This window comes from Electrona antarctica (assembly GCF_951216825.1).
Source record: "Electrona antarctica genome assembly, chromosome: 3".
Lineage (NCBI taxonomy): Eukaryota > Metazoa > Chordata > Actinopteri > Myctophiformes > Myctophidae > Electrona > Electrona antarctica.
The window spans coordinates 16,674,854-16,691,016 of NC_136808.1; the positions used below are offsets into that span (position 1 = coordinate 16,674,854).

At 42.8% G+C, this 16,163-nt stretch overlaps 1 protein-coding gene across 1 annotated transcript; it reads right to left on the reverse strand.

Annotated features, from left to right (window-relative positions):
- Window positions 1-14,853: 14,853 nt before the first annotated feature.
- Window positions 14,854-15,861, reverse strand: LOC306919668 (monoacylglycerol lipase ABHD6-like; the record flags this gene model as incomplete). The annotated part of the gene is made up of 1 exon (XM_079496223.1): window positions 14,854-15,861. The coding sequence occupies one exon, from the start codon at window positions 15,859-15,861 to the stop codon at window positions 14,854-14,856; it is 1,008 nt and encodes a 335-aa protein (XP_079352349.1).
- Window positions 15,862-16,163: the final 302 nt, after the last annotated feature.

Consider the following 16,163-nt stretch of genomic DNA (forward strand, 5'->3'; position numbering starts at 1 on the left):
TTATGCAACTTAAACATGTTTTATCTGTGGTTAACGCTGCTCTAGACAAAGATAATGATGCCAGAGTACTCTGTGTGAGCCGAAGAAGCGAGAAGCTTGATATACATGTGTTGTGCGCATAGAACAAATGGTTGTGCTACTGGTGGAATCATTAGCCTACTTATATTTAAAAGTAATTTTAAGCAAGGACCCGAGATTGTTTTCCTTATGTCCTGCATTTCTACACAGTAGAAAAGGACAATGGAGAAAATATATATTCAAATACCGGTAACTGGAAAGTTCTCATCTCATGTGACATTTTTATTAGTTTGTATTCTTCAACAGTCCGTTAATCACATATTGAAGCTAAAAGTGCCCCTCAGTGCACAGGTCTCCACCAGGATAGGAGCGTTTTTTGAAAAATGTCAAGTGGCATTTCATCCTCAGCCTAGTGAGAATATGCGTGCACAGTTTCACCACAATCGGACGCTGTGTTAAAGGGACACTTCACCCTGTTTGCAAAGAAATATATGTTAATGACGTTTAGAAGATTTAGAACACTTTCCTGGGGGTCTTTATGTGTGTAATATGTGGTTTTAGATATTTTACCGATTTGCGTAATGTATGGATAAAAGGTGTACGAGTAATGTAAAGAAATGTTCTTTGCAAAAGTCAGCCCCATGGTGGCACTAGGCCTATAACAGGTTGTTGTGGGAAAATTGGGACAGAGGTTCGTGATTGGCATCCAGGGAGTGTGTGTGCACAGCTGGGCCAGCGGTGCCGGAGATTAGATGTACACAGATGGACAGACACACACAACACAATGACACACGGACGGAGTGCAAAGCATACTCTCCCCGTGCCTTCGGCCTGGTGGAGACAATTAAACCCAAACCCAAACCTACAGAACATCCACACACTTGTATTCAATAATGTGCATTGCCATATTATAATAATGCCAAAATATCATCCCTGAGTGCCACCTAAGACCTAATACAGAAGTACTGTTTCCCACAATTTTCAGTGAGCCATGTCCCTGAGCATGCATGTGTGTGCTACTAGACAGCTAGAGAGTGTGAGTGAGAGAGAGAGAAAAAAACGACAAAAACAGATAAAGGCAGGCAGACATGAAAGGAGGGAGACAGCGGATGGGATGTGGAGAATGTTTTAGAACTTCAGTCATGTCGTTTAGAGCACTCAGAGACCGTTGTTTTTCCACATAATTTTCATTAGCTTCTTAATCTTACCTCATCAAGTGAATTACAAGGTAAGGCACATGCCAAGGAGGTTGTAAAAGTGGACCTTAAACCATCCAGACAACAAACCAGAACAAAGGACGGACCAGGCCAATGTGGCTACATAATGTTATCAGGATAGCACCTGTTAAGATAGGCTATGTAACAACACTAATGCAACTCAGGCTATAATAGTAATATCACGCTTGTTTGAAAGTGAAGGGTGCATTTCATCACGATGAACATGTTACATGTACAGTATGATGATGAAGTCACGTGACATCATTTGCCATTGACTTGGCCTGAAAGTTTGTAAGGAAAGAATTGTGTCATAAAATGTACATAGACTTGCCCACGTCATGGGCGGAACACACAAAGCCAGGCTTTCTAGGACATATAACACCAAATTTGGGCAAAGTTTCAGACCAATCCAGGCCCCATTATGTTCCATACAAAATGAATGTTGAATATTTCAAAAAGTATGAAACGTATTTGTACACTCCATAGACTCATTGCCTTCCGTACGAGACAGGATATTTGGCCTTACAAACAAGATATTCTCAGCGATGTCTCTTGTGCTAGAAGTTTTGGCATCCCGAAACTTTTTCGGCCTTGTAATGAGAGCTTCCAGCATCCAGCTAAGCCTTATTTTATTTTTTTAATGTTCTGTTTATTCATTTTTTGTTTTTTACAAATATAGAAGTAAATTGAGTAACAAAGAGTCGGTATTTCCATTGATACTAGAGGCTAGCAGCATTTGCTACGCTCCTCGCAGGAGACTCCATCGCCCTCCGTACGAGACAGGATATTTGGTCTTACAACCCAGATATTCTCAGCGATGTCGGGCCTTACAACCCAGACATTGTTGTGCTAGAAGTCAATAAAAAGTAGTCTACTGGCAATGTGCAGAAGAAAAGAAATGTGGCTCTAATAGTAAATTGGTAATCAGTCTAATCATGGTTTGCCAACAGACACACAGACAGATACATCTGTCTGTCTGTAGACATCTAGCTTGCTGCAAAGCAGTAAGTGCTGGGCCACAAAAGAGGTGATGAGGTGAGTTTTAGGTACAACCAGGAGGGTCCTATATGGCTCATATTGGACCAGCATAATATCTCAACTGTAACAAGGTTTTAAAAGTCATCAATACAATTTTACAATAAATTCTGAAACTCACCCAGCCTGAGATAAGCCAGGATGGGTGCATCATGGTTGCGTTTCTTAGAATTAGTTCAATCAGTTGCACAACTTTTTTTTACTGAGCCCATGAACAGTGTACAGGGAGTTAATACAGTTATTAAATAAAAGCATGATAAAAGGATTTACATTAATGTTCAGTATCATCACCTTATGTATTTCACACTCCTCATATTGAACATTTTGTTTCTTTTGTTCTCTCTATCTCTTTCCACATTTCATAAGACTGCAGTGATGGATTTACACCTGTAAAGCTGTGACCAACCTTTTCAAGGTCTGCAAAAGCTAAGAAGGACATCATTCTGGCAATGTTTCTCAGCTGGAAGAAGTACTATAGAGAATGTTTTCTTCTGCACAGGCCGTCAGCAAACAGGTTGGTTGCTGCTAAATCGTTTTATGCTGGTAAAATCAGAAAGTAATTTAGGCATTTTACCAGTACAATATCACAGGGAGTTCCTTCCAAGCAAGGCTTAGGAATTCATGTGCTTGCTGTATCTTTTCTGAAATAGTGCTCTGGTAATTTATTCAACATAACAGCAGAAAAAAAGAAGAGTAAAGAAAAAACTGGCAGAACAACTGCAGTTTCAATACAGGAGCTCAAGTTACTGCATTATCTGGAAACCATATGTTAAAGATCTTTTATAAGAACTGAAGCTTTTGTGAGTTTGTTCAAGATGTTTGGTACCATAACACCAATACAAGCGATCATCTCTTAATGACTCAACAAAGAAGTCAGACTGAGGTAGTGGTTAAGGATGTGAGAAGAACAATCAGACAACATATAAAACACAATGTTTGGTCTCTGGGCAACAGACTGAATCATTGCCAATGGTCTGTCACACTAGCTGGATTCCAGACAGGTGAACTAAGTTTAACAAAAGACACCAAATTATTATGCTTTTCACTGGATTCTAATTGGTCAATTATCTGTTTTTACAATCTTCCTAAACATTTTTGTTCTTTGGGTTGATTGTCATTCATTTCCATGCATGCAGTTAGGTAATTACCGGTAGATAATCATTAGGAAAATGGGTAAATCTCCAGGGTTTGTTTTCCAAATTTATATTTAGCCTGGCATAATCTTCAACCTTTATTGTCTGTAATTGTGTTACATAGTACATTCTCTGTCTACACTACAGCTATGTTAAATGTGCTGCCTGGACTTTCTTGAAAAACACACACTGTTATAATTGTTATAATGGTTAAATAAATGCTAATGGAACTTCCCTTAGATACTGTATATACACTGTAGATAAAGTTGCACTGTACTACAGATACCTATTAATGGGGCAGGGTGTTTCCATTATTATTAATATTATTGTGTGTAAGACTGTAAGTACTACCAGCAGCTCTATACAGAGAGCTCTATACTCTACCACTATCTTTCTGCAGTCACTTCCAGTCATCAATTACCTTGTCATCTGCCAATCAACACATCACCTGCTCCTTTCCACCAATTGTGCTTTCACTTCCCATTTTCTGGTTCTGCTCTTCTGACTCGACCAATAGCATGTGCTGGCGGATAGGATGTGTTGGCCTGCCTCTGCCTATTCTCTCTCATCCACATTATGGATTTTTCCGTACAAGATATTATCTCGTCCGGACAAGATAATTATTATCTCGTCCGGACAAGATAATTATTATCTCGTCCGGACAAGATATTATCTCGTCCGGACAAGATATTATCTCGTCCGGACAAGATAATATCTCGTCCGGACAAGATAATATCTCGTCCGGACAAGATAATATCTTGTACGGACGAGATATTATCTTGTACGGACAAGATACAATATATTTTGAATGCATGGCCATTCAGGGGCTCCGTAGACTTGCAACCAGTAAGACAGAGGTCTCTCTGTATAATTCATTATGTTGGATAATTATTGTTAGACACACAAGGGCTGGTTGCCACGTTTGTACTTTTCGGCCAGTAGAAGGTAGGCAGGCTTTTGTTTTTGCCCGTCATGTTTTCTAGCTGCTTTGTTATCGTTATCATTATTTTATAACACCAGAGCACCTTGGTTATGACTTGAGGCTTGTTTTTGTGTTTTCTAAATACTGTAAATAACTCACAACAGCACCTGGTTGCAAATAGGCAAAATATTCCTCAGTCAACAGATGACTGGGCTGGCGCTATTTTGTACAATCTGAATTGCTGCCTGCAGCCGCTGGCACCAACTCATATAGGCACATAGTATGGCAGAGTTAACTAAACAATTTAGACTGTCTGCATGAGGCAGAGAAGCCATTATGTCTTATTGGCTTTACTAGTATTGCAGCAAAAAACTGCTTTGTTTTGGACAGCGAAGTATGGTGGCACGGTATTAAAACAAGTGTCTACATCTGTCTCCCAAAAGGGAGGAAGATCTATCTCAAGGGCAAGCTAGACCACCAGATCTTTGAACAGCTTCCACCCGGCTACCACCAGACTGTTGAACAAGGCCTGATGTCACCAGGCTGGCGGCGCTGGCCTGTCAACTGGAACACTTTCCTTTGAATGGACTATTTTTGTTCCTCAAACCAACTCCATTTTGCAGACAGACATAATCTGCTCCAATTCAAGTCTCTGGGGTCTTTAAGATGTTTCTCTGACTTCCCTTCTCCCTTCATGTTCTATTTGCATGGCCAAGGCCAAGATAACATTTAACCTTACATCATCCAACGACCTAGATGCGGCCGGCGAGAATGAGAGCGGGTCCCCAATTTCCCCCCCTTTGTGCTTGAACACGCACAGAAACGTAAATGGGGTGAGCAGGTTGATTTATCTGTTTCCATCTTAGACCATCCATTTGACACAGTTTCCCCCAAGTGTCCGACTGACCAGGGAAAGGTGAAAACACTGACAGTGTACTGTAGACGACTATAAGCCTTCAATTAAGCTGCCAGTCAACTTGTGAACCAGCAGTTGTCCTTAAAGAAATTAGATACATCGTTCAGCCATTGTTCTGATTCAGCTGTCACTCCTCAGGTCTTGGCCAGTCAGCTGGTGGGAGGTTGTGCAGGTGATAACTTACTTACACCAACAGCATGCATGGTGAGCCTCTGTCGCATTTACTATGAAAACCTGAATCTATAACGTCCGTCAGTTAGTCACCCCACACCTCCATATATGGTCACGCCTCGTGACATTACACCTCCATATATGGTCACGCCTCCATATATGGTCACGCCTCGTGACATCACGCCTCGGGACACATCACGCCACCATATATGGCCATCTCCATATATGAAGATCACGACACTGACTTCATCTAACCCTGGATAACCATATTGTAGAAGACTGAATCATCACCTAGATCTGCATATATGGAGCCGGCCAGCAACTCTACATCTACATATACCAACAGTATATGGAGCTGACCTGTTCTGACATTCCATATGATGATCCTTCCCCACCCGTCATTCCTGTTGATCTGACCTCATCGGACTAGGTGGAGCACTTCTTGACTATGGCTATGCCTCTTCCCATTTTGGTTACAAACAATAACATCAATGTGATCAGCCCATTCACTGTCCAATAAAACGCCAAGCAGTTCGTTTTTTCAACCTGTTCTATAGGTATACTTGACATTGATAGATGCAGCTGAGGGTCACCAATAAGCATACATCACAATAGAGAGCTTGGTTTTATTGATCAGATACGAATGGTTTTCACACTCTGCATGCGTGGTTGTTTGATGGGTTAGAGTCTAACCCATCAAACCGTTAGACCCATTAAATCAGTGCCGCAGAGTTCTGGAAACCAACACACAGGCATCGATCAGGAGGAGATCCCACACCTACAGTACAGTACACATACCTACGTGGATGTGCTAAAGAAAGATGCTGGTGTGGAAAGCACAAAAGAGCTGGCCAGATGTATACGGTATGGAGAGTGAAGATGACTGGAGACGCCAACGGTCTGGACACTTCTGAGGACAACATATAGAACGAGAGATGCCACTATATAGGTTTTTGGTAATGATGAATGTTGAAGGAGGAAGTTGTTGTTATGGCTTGGAATGAAACATTGATGAGGAAGGGGGTGATGCTTCATGGACTTTCAGCCCAGCGCAGACAAGGACAGAGAAGAGACAGAGCTACTGTAAGACATGCTGCATTGGGGGTTGCTGTAGATCCTGCTTTTAATGACTCTACCAGTGAAAGTATGCAGATCCACCTCTGCTACTTTCATTAGGGGCCCAGCATCACTCAGAGGAAGAGAGACCCCTGTACTTCCTGCACAAGAAAAGTCACGATTCAAATTCAATAAACTACCAAATGCAAAAGACATTCAAGTACATTTCAGTGCATATACAATACATAATTAGCCTATGTTAAGATATATTTCTGGAGTAGTAGAAGTAGGAGTAAGATGGAGACACAACGTCCTCCAGGTGAGGTGGGGGCTCCTCACTGGCAGGTGCGCAGCAGTGGCTGGCAATACAGAAATGTGTGGGGAGGAATTATTTGGTATAATGCTAAATTGGGAGAAAAAATGAAATAAAGTATGTTTAAAGAAAACTGACTTTAAAATGCCCGAACTCCTCAGGCAGTTCCTTTCAGAGTCAAGGAGCCTTGACAGCTAAGGCACGGTCACCATTTGTCTTCGGCTTCTACTCAGGACCTCAGGCTAATAAATTCAAACATAATCCATTCTGGTGAGGAGAGCTCCATCTGCTGCAGCCATCTTTCTTTGTAAAAGTGGTGTAACTCTGTGTGGGTGTCCCTGAAACTTCCAGACCCACAGGAACGCGACCAGGGTGCCGGCCCGGTTCCGGCGAGCCGCCCCGCGTCCGAAACGGACGAGAAATGACAGGGTTACCGTGTGGGGGTCCCCGGGGGGTCCCAGGAACATCCAGACCCCCAGGAACGCGCCCAGAGGGCCGGGCCGGTTCCGGCGAGCCGCCCCACGTCCGAAACGGTTGAGAAATGACAGAGTTACCATGTGGGGTATACAGTTAATATGTGTGTGTGTGTGTGTGTGTGTGTGTGTGTGTGTGTGTGTGTGTGTGTGTGTGTGTGTGTGTGTGTGTGTGTGTGTGTGTGTGTGTGTATGTGTGTGTCTTAGGCTGCGCAACAGTGACACTTGGTTGTGAAAACCAACCAAGCGCTATTTTCGTGCTCGGACAGACCCAGCCAGGGACAGACCCAGCCGGCCAGCCGCCCACAGACACACAAAGCTCCGTAATGAAGTGGTTGCACCACTTAAAAATAACATACTGACCAAGCTAAATATGCTGCCAGTGTTAAGATTATAAATACAGAGTGTAGGCATGTGCATTTAATGTGAACTCACAATATATCTTAGGTCTACACTCTGCACCCTGTCCTGCTTCACCTGAATGAACAGATATAAGAGAATCCTTAGTATTCTATGGTAGTGTCAAGGTTATCAATCTTGTTTGCTTGATGATGTCATACCAGTTGGCTTCATAAATGTTCTGTAACTTCTATTAGAAAGGCTCACACATGTTCTCAAAGGAGACATGAATGAGTTTTTCTCTGTCTGGAGTTGTGGAATATATGGGAGCTCAATGCTAAAATCGTATTGAGAGATTTTGTACATTTGGGATAAAAGTTATACCCCAAGGGCAGAATCCTTACTTACGTACCTCATAACCATGGCTACAGGTCTCATGTGATTTATGTATGCTTGTCATTTTATTGTTGGTAGGATATGGTTAAAATTAATGTTGTCTATGTTTTGTATTTGAGTTATGTACCAGTCCTTATTTTAAGTGTGTAATCTGTGTAAATTAAAGTTGTTGTTGTTTTAAATAAAAAGATCACGTGAGAACACAAGTGAGAACACTAATCTATCTGTCAGACCTGACCTGATGAAGACCAGATAGTGTCGAAATGTTGTACCTCTTGTAATATATTTCTTTGCGCTTATATACAGTGTGTGAACCTGTGATGTTTTTGGGATGTGCGTGCTTCTCTCTGGATTTTACTCTAATCTATCCCATGGCCAAATTGGATGAGTGGTACTGGTAGATGTTTGGTTTTCCCTGAAGGAGACAAGGATTCAAGTCCAGGTGGTTACACTTGCCCATTATTTTCTTTTCAAAGGAAACCCTAGCTAGGATACCAATGTAATGAATAGAGACTTAAATCAGACTTTAATGGTAGGGTAAGTGATTTTCTTTGGTTAAAATAAGTGTTAAAAAGCTCTATATTGGGATAGTACTCATTATTGCTATACTGCAGCGGTTCCCAAACCGTTTTGGCCATGCACCCCCTGTTACATCCCGGCCTAGCTGATGCACCCCCCCACATGGAAATATAAATTAACTTACAATAAGCAGAGCAGTATATGCTCTCCCATATGGTAACTTTTGCGTACACTTGACACATTCTGGGAACACATGTAAAGGCTATGGTACTTTCTCAATTTATCTGGCCTGTGCCAGCTCAGTAAACCATGCAGGCATGGAGAGTGGAAGGCTTGATTAGAAACATGTGCTAGTGACCTGGAACACAGATGGTATAGGCTCCACAGATCCAGCAGAACGTTGGTCGTCCATCTTCCTTATACACCGCGGAGTGGCTGGAGGCAGCCTGGGGCCCACAGTGCTAGCCTACGACCTTACTTTTTACTTCAGGAAAAAGACGGAAAAACAAGGGGGGGGGGGGGGGGGGAGAAAAGAAAAAGAAAAACTGACCTATTGCATGTAGAGCTTCAGCTAAGCAATAATAATCTAAGGCTACTCTGGGTTAAAAATGTCTCACCCATTCAGTATGACGTGCACATGAAGCAGATCTCCTCAATCCATTCCAGCAAGTTGTCTGCCTTGTAGATCCTAGCTCACCACCCATAAACAAGATACAATATACTGTACATATACTGTAGTAAACCTTAACTTAACTTTAAACATGACTACAAGGTTTGTAAACCAATCCCTGAACAGTAGAGGCTCAGTAAGAGGCTGAACACACTAGTTATTTTGAACAAGCTAACAGAACACTGCTTTATACGGAGCCACAATATCTCGTTCAATCGAGATAATATCTCGTTCAAACAAGATAATATCTCAAGATCATTTATTTTTCTTACGGCCACTCAGGGGCTCCCTAGCTTTACCTTTAACTGCTTTACTTCCCGGATAGTTTGCTGTGCCTCTTTGTACATGTTGACACTTTTTTTTATTGTAAAATGAACTCAACAAATTGGAAATGAAGGCTACGAAGTTAGTGCATGTACTTCCAAGATCAACCTTCTCTAAAAGCTAACATTCACATGGAATGACAATAGGGGGAAGAATCACAGACTTGGACACAGTCCCTGACCGTAATGACCGTAATTCAAACACTATAAAGAGACCATCTCTCTGAAGATGTTCCTTTATTCCATCCCAACACAAAAGACAGGAACTATATTAGTAGGCCTATTCGACAGCTTGATGACACACGGTTGGAAAACAGTAAGTGTTGGTTTCATGCTGTTAAAATATTTATCCCTGTCGGACTTAGCTGTGACTAAATAGCTGTAGAGAGGAAACGGAATTGCATGCACACACACACTGAGTCTGAGCCTATTCCAGACATTGTTGAATCATTTATAGGCAAAAGGTCCTTGCAAGATCGAGACATGGCCAAGCACCTATTAGAAGTAAAATAAATAAAAACATGCACCTCGTGAAAAAAATGTCAATCTCTCCGTCTGTCAGTCCACCTCTCTCCCGCGAACGACCACACACACACACACACACACACACACACACGCACACGCCCACGCACACGCACACGCACACGCATACACACAAACACACACACACACACACACACACACACACACACACACACACACACACACACACACACACACACACACACACACACACACACACACACACACACACACACACACACACACACACACACACTCAGATTGTAGTCTGACTAAATACACATGTGGCTGTTAGATAGACCTTAGGATTTGCATTAGCTACAAGTAAGTAAGTAAGTAAGTAAGTAAGTAAGTAAGTAAGTAAGTAAGTAAGTAAGTAAGTAAGTAAGTAAGTAAGTAAGTAAGTAAGTAAGTAAGTAAGTAAGTAAGTACAGTACCAACAATAATACACCTGTTTATAATAGAATGGGGGAGAGGCGGAAAGGACAGCCCAAAACCGCGTTGGATGGAGAAGAGCCTAAGTAAGAAGTAAAAGTTATAATAGAATGGGCCAGAAATTAACGTCAAAAACACACACATGTACTGTATGTATGCAATGAGAAAATGCAATGAAAAAAGAAAACTAAAGAGAGAGAAAGAGCGTTGTCCCAGCTGTGTGATATGTCCTGCACGTTGACCCACGTCTTCCCAAGTGATTCAATTGGTTGAATTCAATGGTCGCCCTAAACCACACCAAAGAGTCACCATGCAACTCCTCGCAACTGTTTGGACCCAAGTAGTTGCATGGCGACCCTTTGGTGTGGTTTGGGCCTTATGTCATCATTTCATTCATTTCAACGATTTATATATCATAAGTGCTCTACAGTCTAAACAAACAATAAAGTCAATAGACACATTATGTAATCCTCAAAAGCCATGCATAGTAGGGGCTAGCGCCCCTCAAATAATTATAATAATTTTAGGATCTTGCTGTGTAGCGGATATTATCTTATATATTATATTATTATTATTATTATTATTATTATTATTATTATGGGTGTGTGAGAAGTTTTGGTGAAAACGAGAGGGAGAAGGGCAAGATTTTGTGTACTTCCAGAGACCCCAATGAGATAGACGTGTGGCAATCATCATTGTGTATTTTTCTTGAAGACATGACATCACCGTCTAGAACACCACCAGCTTATCAAGCCAGTAGCAGCAACAGTGGAAAACTGATACTACTGAGCATTCACTCCCTCAAAATCAACAAGGACTCATGAGTCCGTTCAGGCCCATTCATTGTCAGGTTTCCCCAAAAGCTTCACTTCAACATTAGTGGTCCCAGTTCTGGGGATGAGGTATTGAGTAAGGCGTTATACTGTATCTCTGGAAGCCTAACATTTGTTCTGACAGACTTAATGCTGAGAATCCCTATTTAAACCTGGTCTGAAGCTAAAGTAATACCAAAGATATAGTAAATGTCTACAAACGATGATCACAGTGCAACACAATGCAGGTTTAATCACCCAGGATAACATCATACTACAGAAGTAAAATCGATTGTTGTTTTTCTCTAGACCAACATCTGTTAACAATTTGTGCAGCAAGTCTTGGCTACCAGGTTAGGATAATGTGTGTTTCTGTGGTCCAGGCTATAGTGGAAACATGTCCAGACTAAAAAAGTGTAGTAGCAAAACGTGTGTTTTGAAGAAAACACAAAATGGTAGACATTTTAATCTGGCACAATTAAGTGGCTGGGGCCTATGGACTGAGAATCCAGGAGTTATTGTTCAAAACATTAAGTGGTCTGTTGTAGTGCCTCTATGAGGCAGATAGGCCTATACAGATGAGGCCTATACTCCCTACTCTACTGTGAGTGTGCGTGCGTGTCATGATTTGTGGCATTTCGTGCAAATCAAGCCAGTCCTGCAAAGTTAGCCAATTGGAATGGAATATGAGAAATCTGAGAGATGCGTCTTGATCACATGTCCATTTTTCTCACACAATTCGGTACACCGTATGTCTGTGTGTACCGAATTGTGTGAGAAAAATGGACATGGCATACGAATGGCATATATGCAAAAAATGGACATGGCGTATGAATGTGAATCTGCCTGTTATAGCGCCACTATGGCGGCTGTGGCTCAGGAGGTAGAGCAGGTCGTCCAATGATCCATGGGTCGGCGGTTCGAATCCCGGCTCCTCCTGTCTACATGTCGAAGTGTCCTTGGGCAAGACACTGAACCCCAAATTGCTCCCAATGTGCTGGTTGGTACCTTGCATGGCTTCCGCTGCAATCGGTGTATGAATGTGTGTGTGAATGGGTGAATGTAATGCGCAATCTATGTAAAGCGCCTTGGATAAAGGCGCTATATAAATGCACCATTTACCATTTTTATGGCCTCATTCACACGTACCAAACACCAATCAAGCAAATGTTTGGTCGTTTTTTTGGGCCACCACAATGCTTTTCCAATGGGAGTCACATGGTTTGACCAAACATTTTTGTTTGATGAGGGGGAGGGGCAGAACACCATCAGCAATCAAACACAAATGTTTGATCAAACCATGTGACTCCCATTGGAAAAGCATTGTGGTGGCCCAAAAAAACGACCAAACATTGCTTGATTGGTGTTTGGTACGTGTGAATGAGGCCTTTGAGGTGGGTGATATTTCTTCCTTGGCCTAGTATTGTGGGAATGCGCATCAAGGGTTTCACGGCAATCAGACGCTGGGTTCAAGCCAAACTCACCCAATCCTGATTAGTAATCATATCCTGATTGTTAATCACATCCTGATTGGTAATCAGGATGGAATGTGAAACCTCCATCTTGATCACATGACCATAGAGATAATGTGTATGGATTTGCGTGATGTTTGTATAAAATCTGTTTGAGTATTCCTGAGATTCCTTGCGAAGCATAGCGGAAGCCGCTCAAGCTTCCGCATGCGTAACGGAAGGGGACGTTCAGTAGGCCAATCAAGATGCAAAGATCCCTTGGATAGGAATGATAAGTCCCGGAAAAGACGCGCTGTGATTTCAGCGATTGCAGCGTACCTTCTGCATGGACTTCCACCCTTAGAGTATATATGAATAGAGACGGCACCCGGAGGAAACCCTGAGGAGAAATGGACATAGTGTCCGAATTTGGTATTGCAGCGCTGGGCCAATTCTGGTCCGTTGACTATCATTGTGCACGTTCATGATGACACGTGAACGCTGTTTCATACGTGAACGCGTGCAATGATAGTCAATGGCACAGCGCGTTCACGATTTGGCCCAATTCTTCCCAGAATGCACTCTGTTCCTAACCGGAAGGAGGAGTGAAATCGCCTCATGCGCTTTTGAGCAACTTAATGCAAGTGGATGAGAGGAGAAATCCGGTGCCGTCTCTATTCAGAGGGTCCACCTTTTTCAATTCATCATAACATTTAGAGACGTACAAATATACACTTCTATATAGCCAAAAACAGGAAATCACGGTAAATGACGGGAAAAAATACATTCAGATTTTACGGGACCAGTTTCGAGAGCGGTTTTGAAGGAGTCAAGGGATTCGCATGTCTTAATGACTGTTGGTAGGGCGTTCCACATTTTGGTGGCATAGGAGCGAAATTAATTTAGAGTCCCTTATTTGTGCCGAATCTGGGTTGCACATGGTTTGTTGAACTCCCTCTGGTGTTGTGGGTGTGGACTTCGTTGACATTAAGGAAGTATTTAGACAGGTACATGGGTATCTTGGTGGTGTATCGAATCTTGTGGACCAGACGGCCCATTGCAAGATGCTGTACTCTGTTGTCAACCCTAAGCCATTCCAGCCTGTCAAAGTGGGCAGGGGTGAGGTGGGTTCGGGGAGTGAGGCCAAGTAGTAGCCTAACCAGTTTGTTTTGGGAAGTCTGGAGCCTTGCTTTGAGGGCCTTTGGGGTGCTGTGGTACCAAGAGGTGCATGCATAGTCGAAGAAACCTTGTACGAGGGCTCCTGTTAGGGTCTTCAAGGTTTTTGTTGACCAGTGAGGAGATCCTGTATAGGAATCTTGTTCTTTGGTTGACTTTTTTGATTACGTTGGTGGCCATTTTATCACCAGAAAGATTTGCCTCCAGGATGGAACCTAGATAGGTAATTTCATCTTTTCGTATGATAATAATATTGTCACCCACTCTAACCAAGAAGCCATCTGCCTTGTTGAGATTACTATTTGGTCCAAAGAGAATGGATTCAGTTTTTCCCAGGTGTAAATGGGATAGTTCCAATGTTTGGAACTATAGCCCATAGCACCCCGCTTTGCTGCGAGATCAAAGCGTGTCGCCAGACTCCTCACTCTCTTACTAGATTTTAGTTAGTTAGTTTATTTTAGATTAGATTAGATTAGATTACTCTGGCTAAAGGGACGCTTTTTAGGTGGTGTGGACGGTGCCGTCGCACAGGGCCTCACGCCTGTGCGACGTGTGTGTGTGTGTGTGTGTGTGTGTGTGTGTGTGTGTGCGTGAGCGTGCTTCATTTTCAGCAAATCTTATAGACATGACATCATGGACGTCATGTAGCAGCCAAGTCCATTGGACTTTTTATGTTTGTCTCATTCATGCCCCCATGACGTCATGTGGCAGCAAAGGGCTGAGACAAGGTGCCCCTTACTTCACACAAGTGTCATTTTTTGTTCATAGAAGAAACGGGAATTGGACTCTTTCATTACCACTCCATCTGAAGTTAGAAAATTATACAAGATCAAGAGTGGGGAAATTAACAGAACAAAATACAACCAATAAAGACGACATTGAACAATTGCCAGTGGATTCACGTCTTTCAGTGCAAGCGGAATAGGTCTTAAATGTCCTTTCCCCCCGAATAAACCTCATGCAATTACATCTGTCAATCCTCTTGTGTCCTGACTAAATGCTTGTTTGTTGATGTCCTGGGCAGACAGGAAGTCCATGATGAGGTGAGCAGTATTCCTGGGTCTCTCCAGGATGACAGAGTGACCGCACTTGTCCAACAGTGTCACCTGGCAGCCAGGGTGAGCCTCCTGCAACACAGACGCCCCGGAAACATCAACCACCTGGTCGTGTTTCCCCCAAATCACCTGGAGGGGTGCTGTGATGAGATGCAGGTTGTCCTGGAGAGAACGACGAGACTTTTCTCCCACAATCTCCAGAAACACTTCCCTGTAGAAGTCATTGTTGGGGATCCTTACGTTAACAAGTGCCTGTAGAATCTTTGAAGGTATTTTGAAGTCTGCATAACAGACCAGTTTCACCATGTCACCCATCTGTTTTGGTGTGGATGGGATCAGAGGAATATCCTCCACATTCTGAGTGCTTTCTAACTCTTTCAGTCTCTTCACAAACATGCTCTCTGTGGGGCACACCAACCCTGCAGGACAGATGAGGGTGAGTCCAGACAGGAGAGAGGGGTAGCGGGCGGCGTACACCCCTGCTACGTTACCGCCCATGGACATACCGATGAGGTGGAATGGACTTCTGTTTAGATGGATACTCTCTACAAACTGATGTATACGTTTGACTTGTCCCTCTATGCTGTAATTGTCTGCATTTGTCCTGCTGGTCCCTTCATGTCCAGGCATGTCCACGCAGACAATATGCCGATTCTTGGGTAGGTACTTGACCACAGAGAGCCACATGTCTTTGTTTGCTGAGAAGCCATGCAGCATTAGGAGGGACGGTGTGGCACCCCCTGGTGTTCCACGGTGGGAATAACAGAACCGGTACTCCTCACAGTCAGTATAGTCTACCTTCAGACCTAACCTATACCTCCAATACCAGTTGACCTTGATGAGGACAGCAGGTCGGAACAGGAAGGAAGTGATGAAAGCCGGGATAGTACTGCCTGCTAGCATTAGCATTTTAGCCACATTCAAGTTCATCACTCAATCTCTTCTCACGTTTTTTCTTGTCGTTCTCTTCCTTGTCAGTCAATCTCTCACTCAATCTCTTCTCACGTTTTTCCTTGTCGTTCTCTTCCTTGTCAGTCAATCTCCAGTGTTCTGTGTAAACGGTATTACACACTGTATTAAGTATTGTACCTGCCGTAACATCCTACTGTAACTTCACTCACTCAATCGTAAATACTATTGCAGAATTGTTTGTTCAACACACAGTAATAAGATTTATTATGAATCCAATACAGGGTAAAGGTCCTAGACAG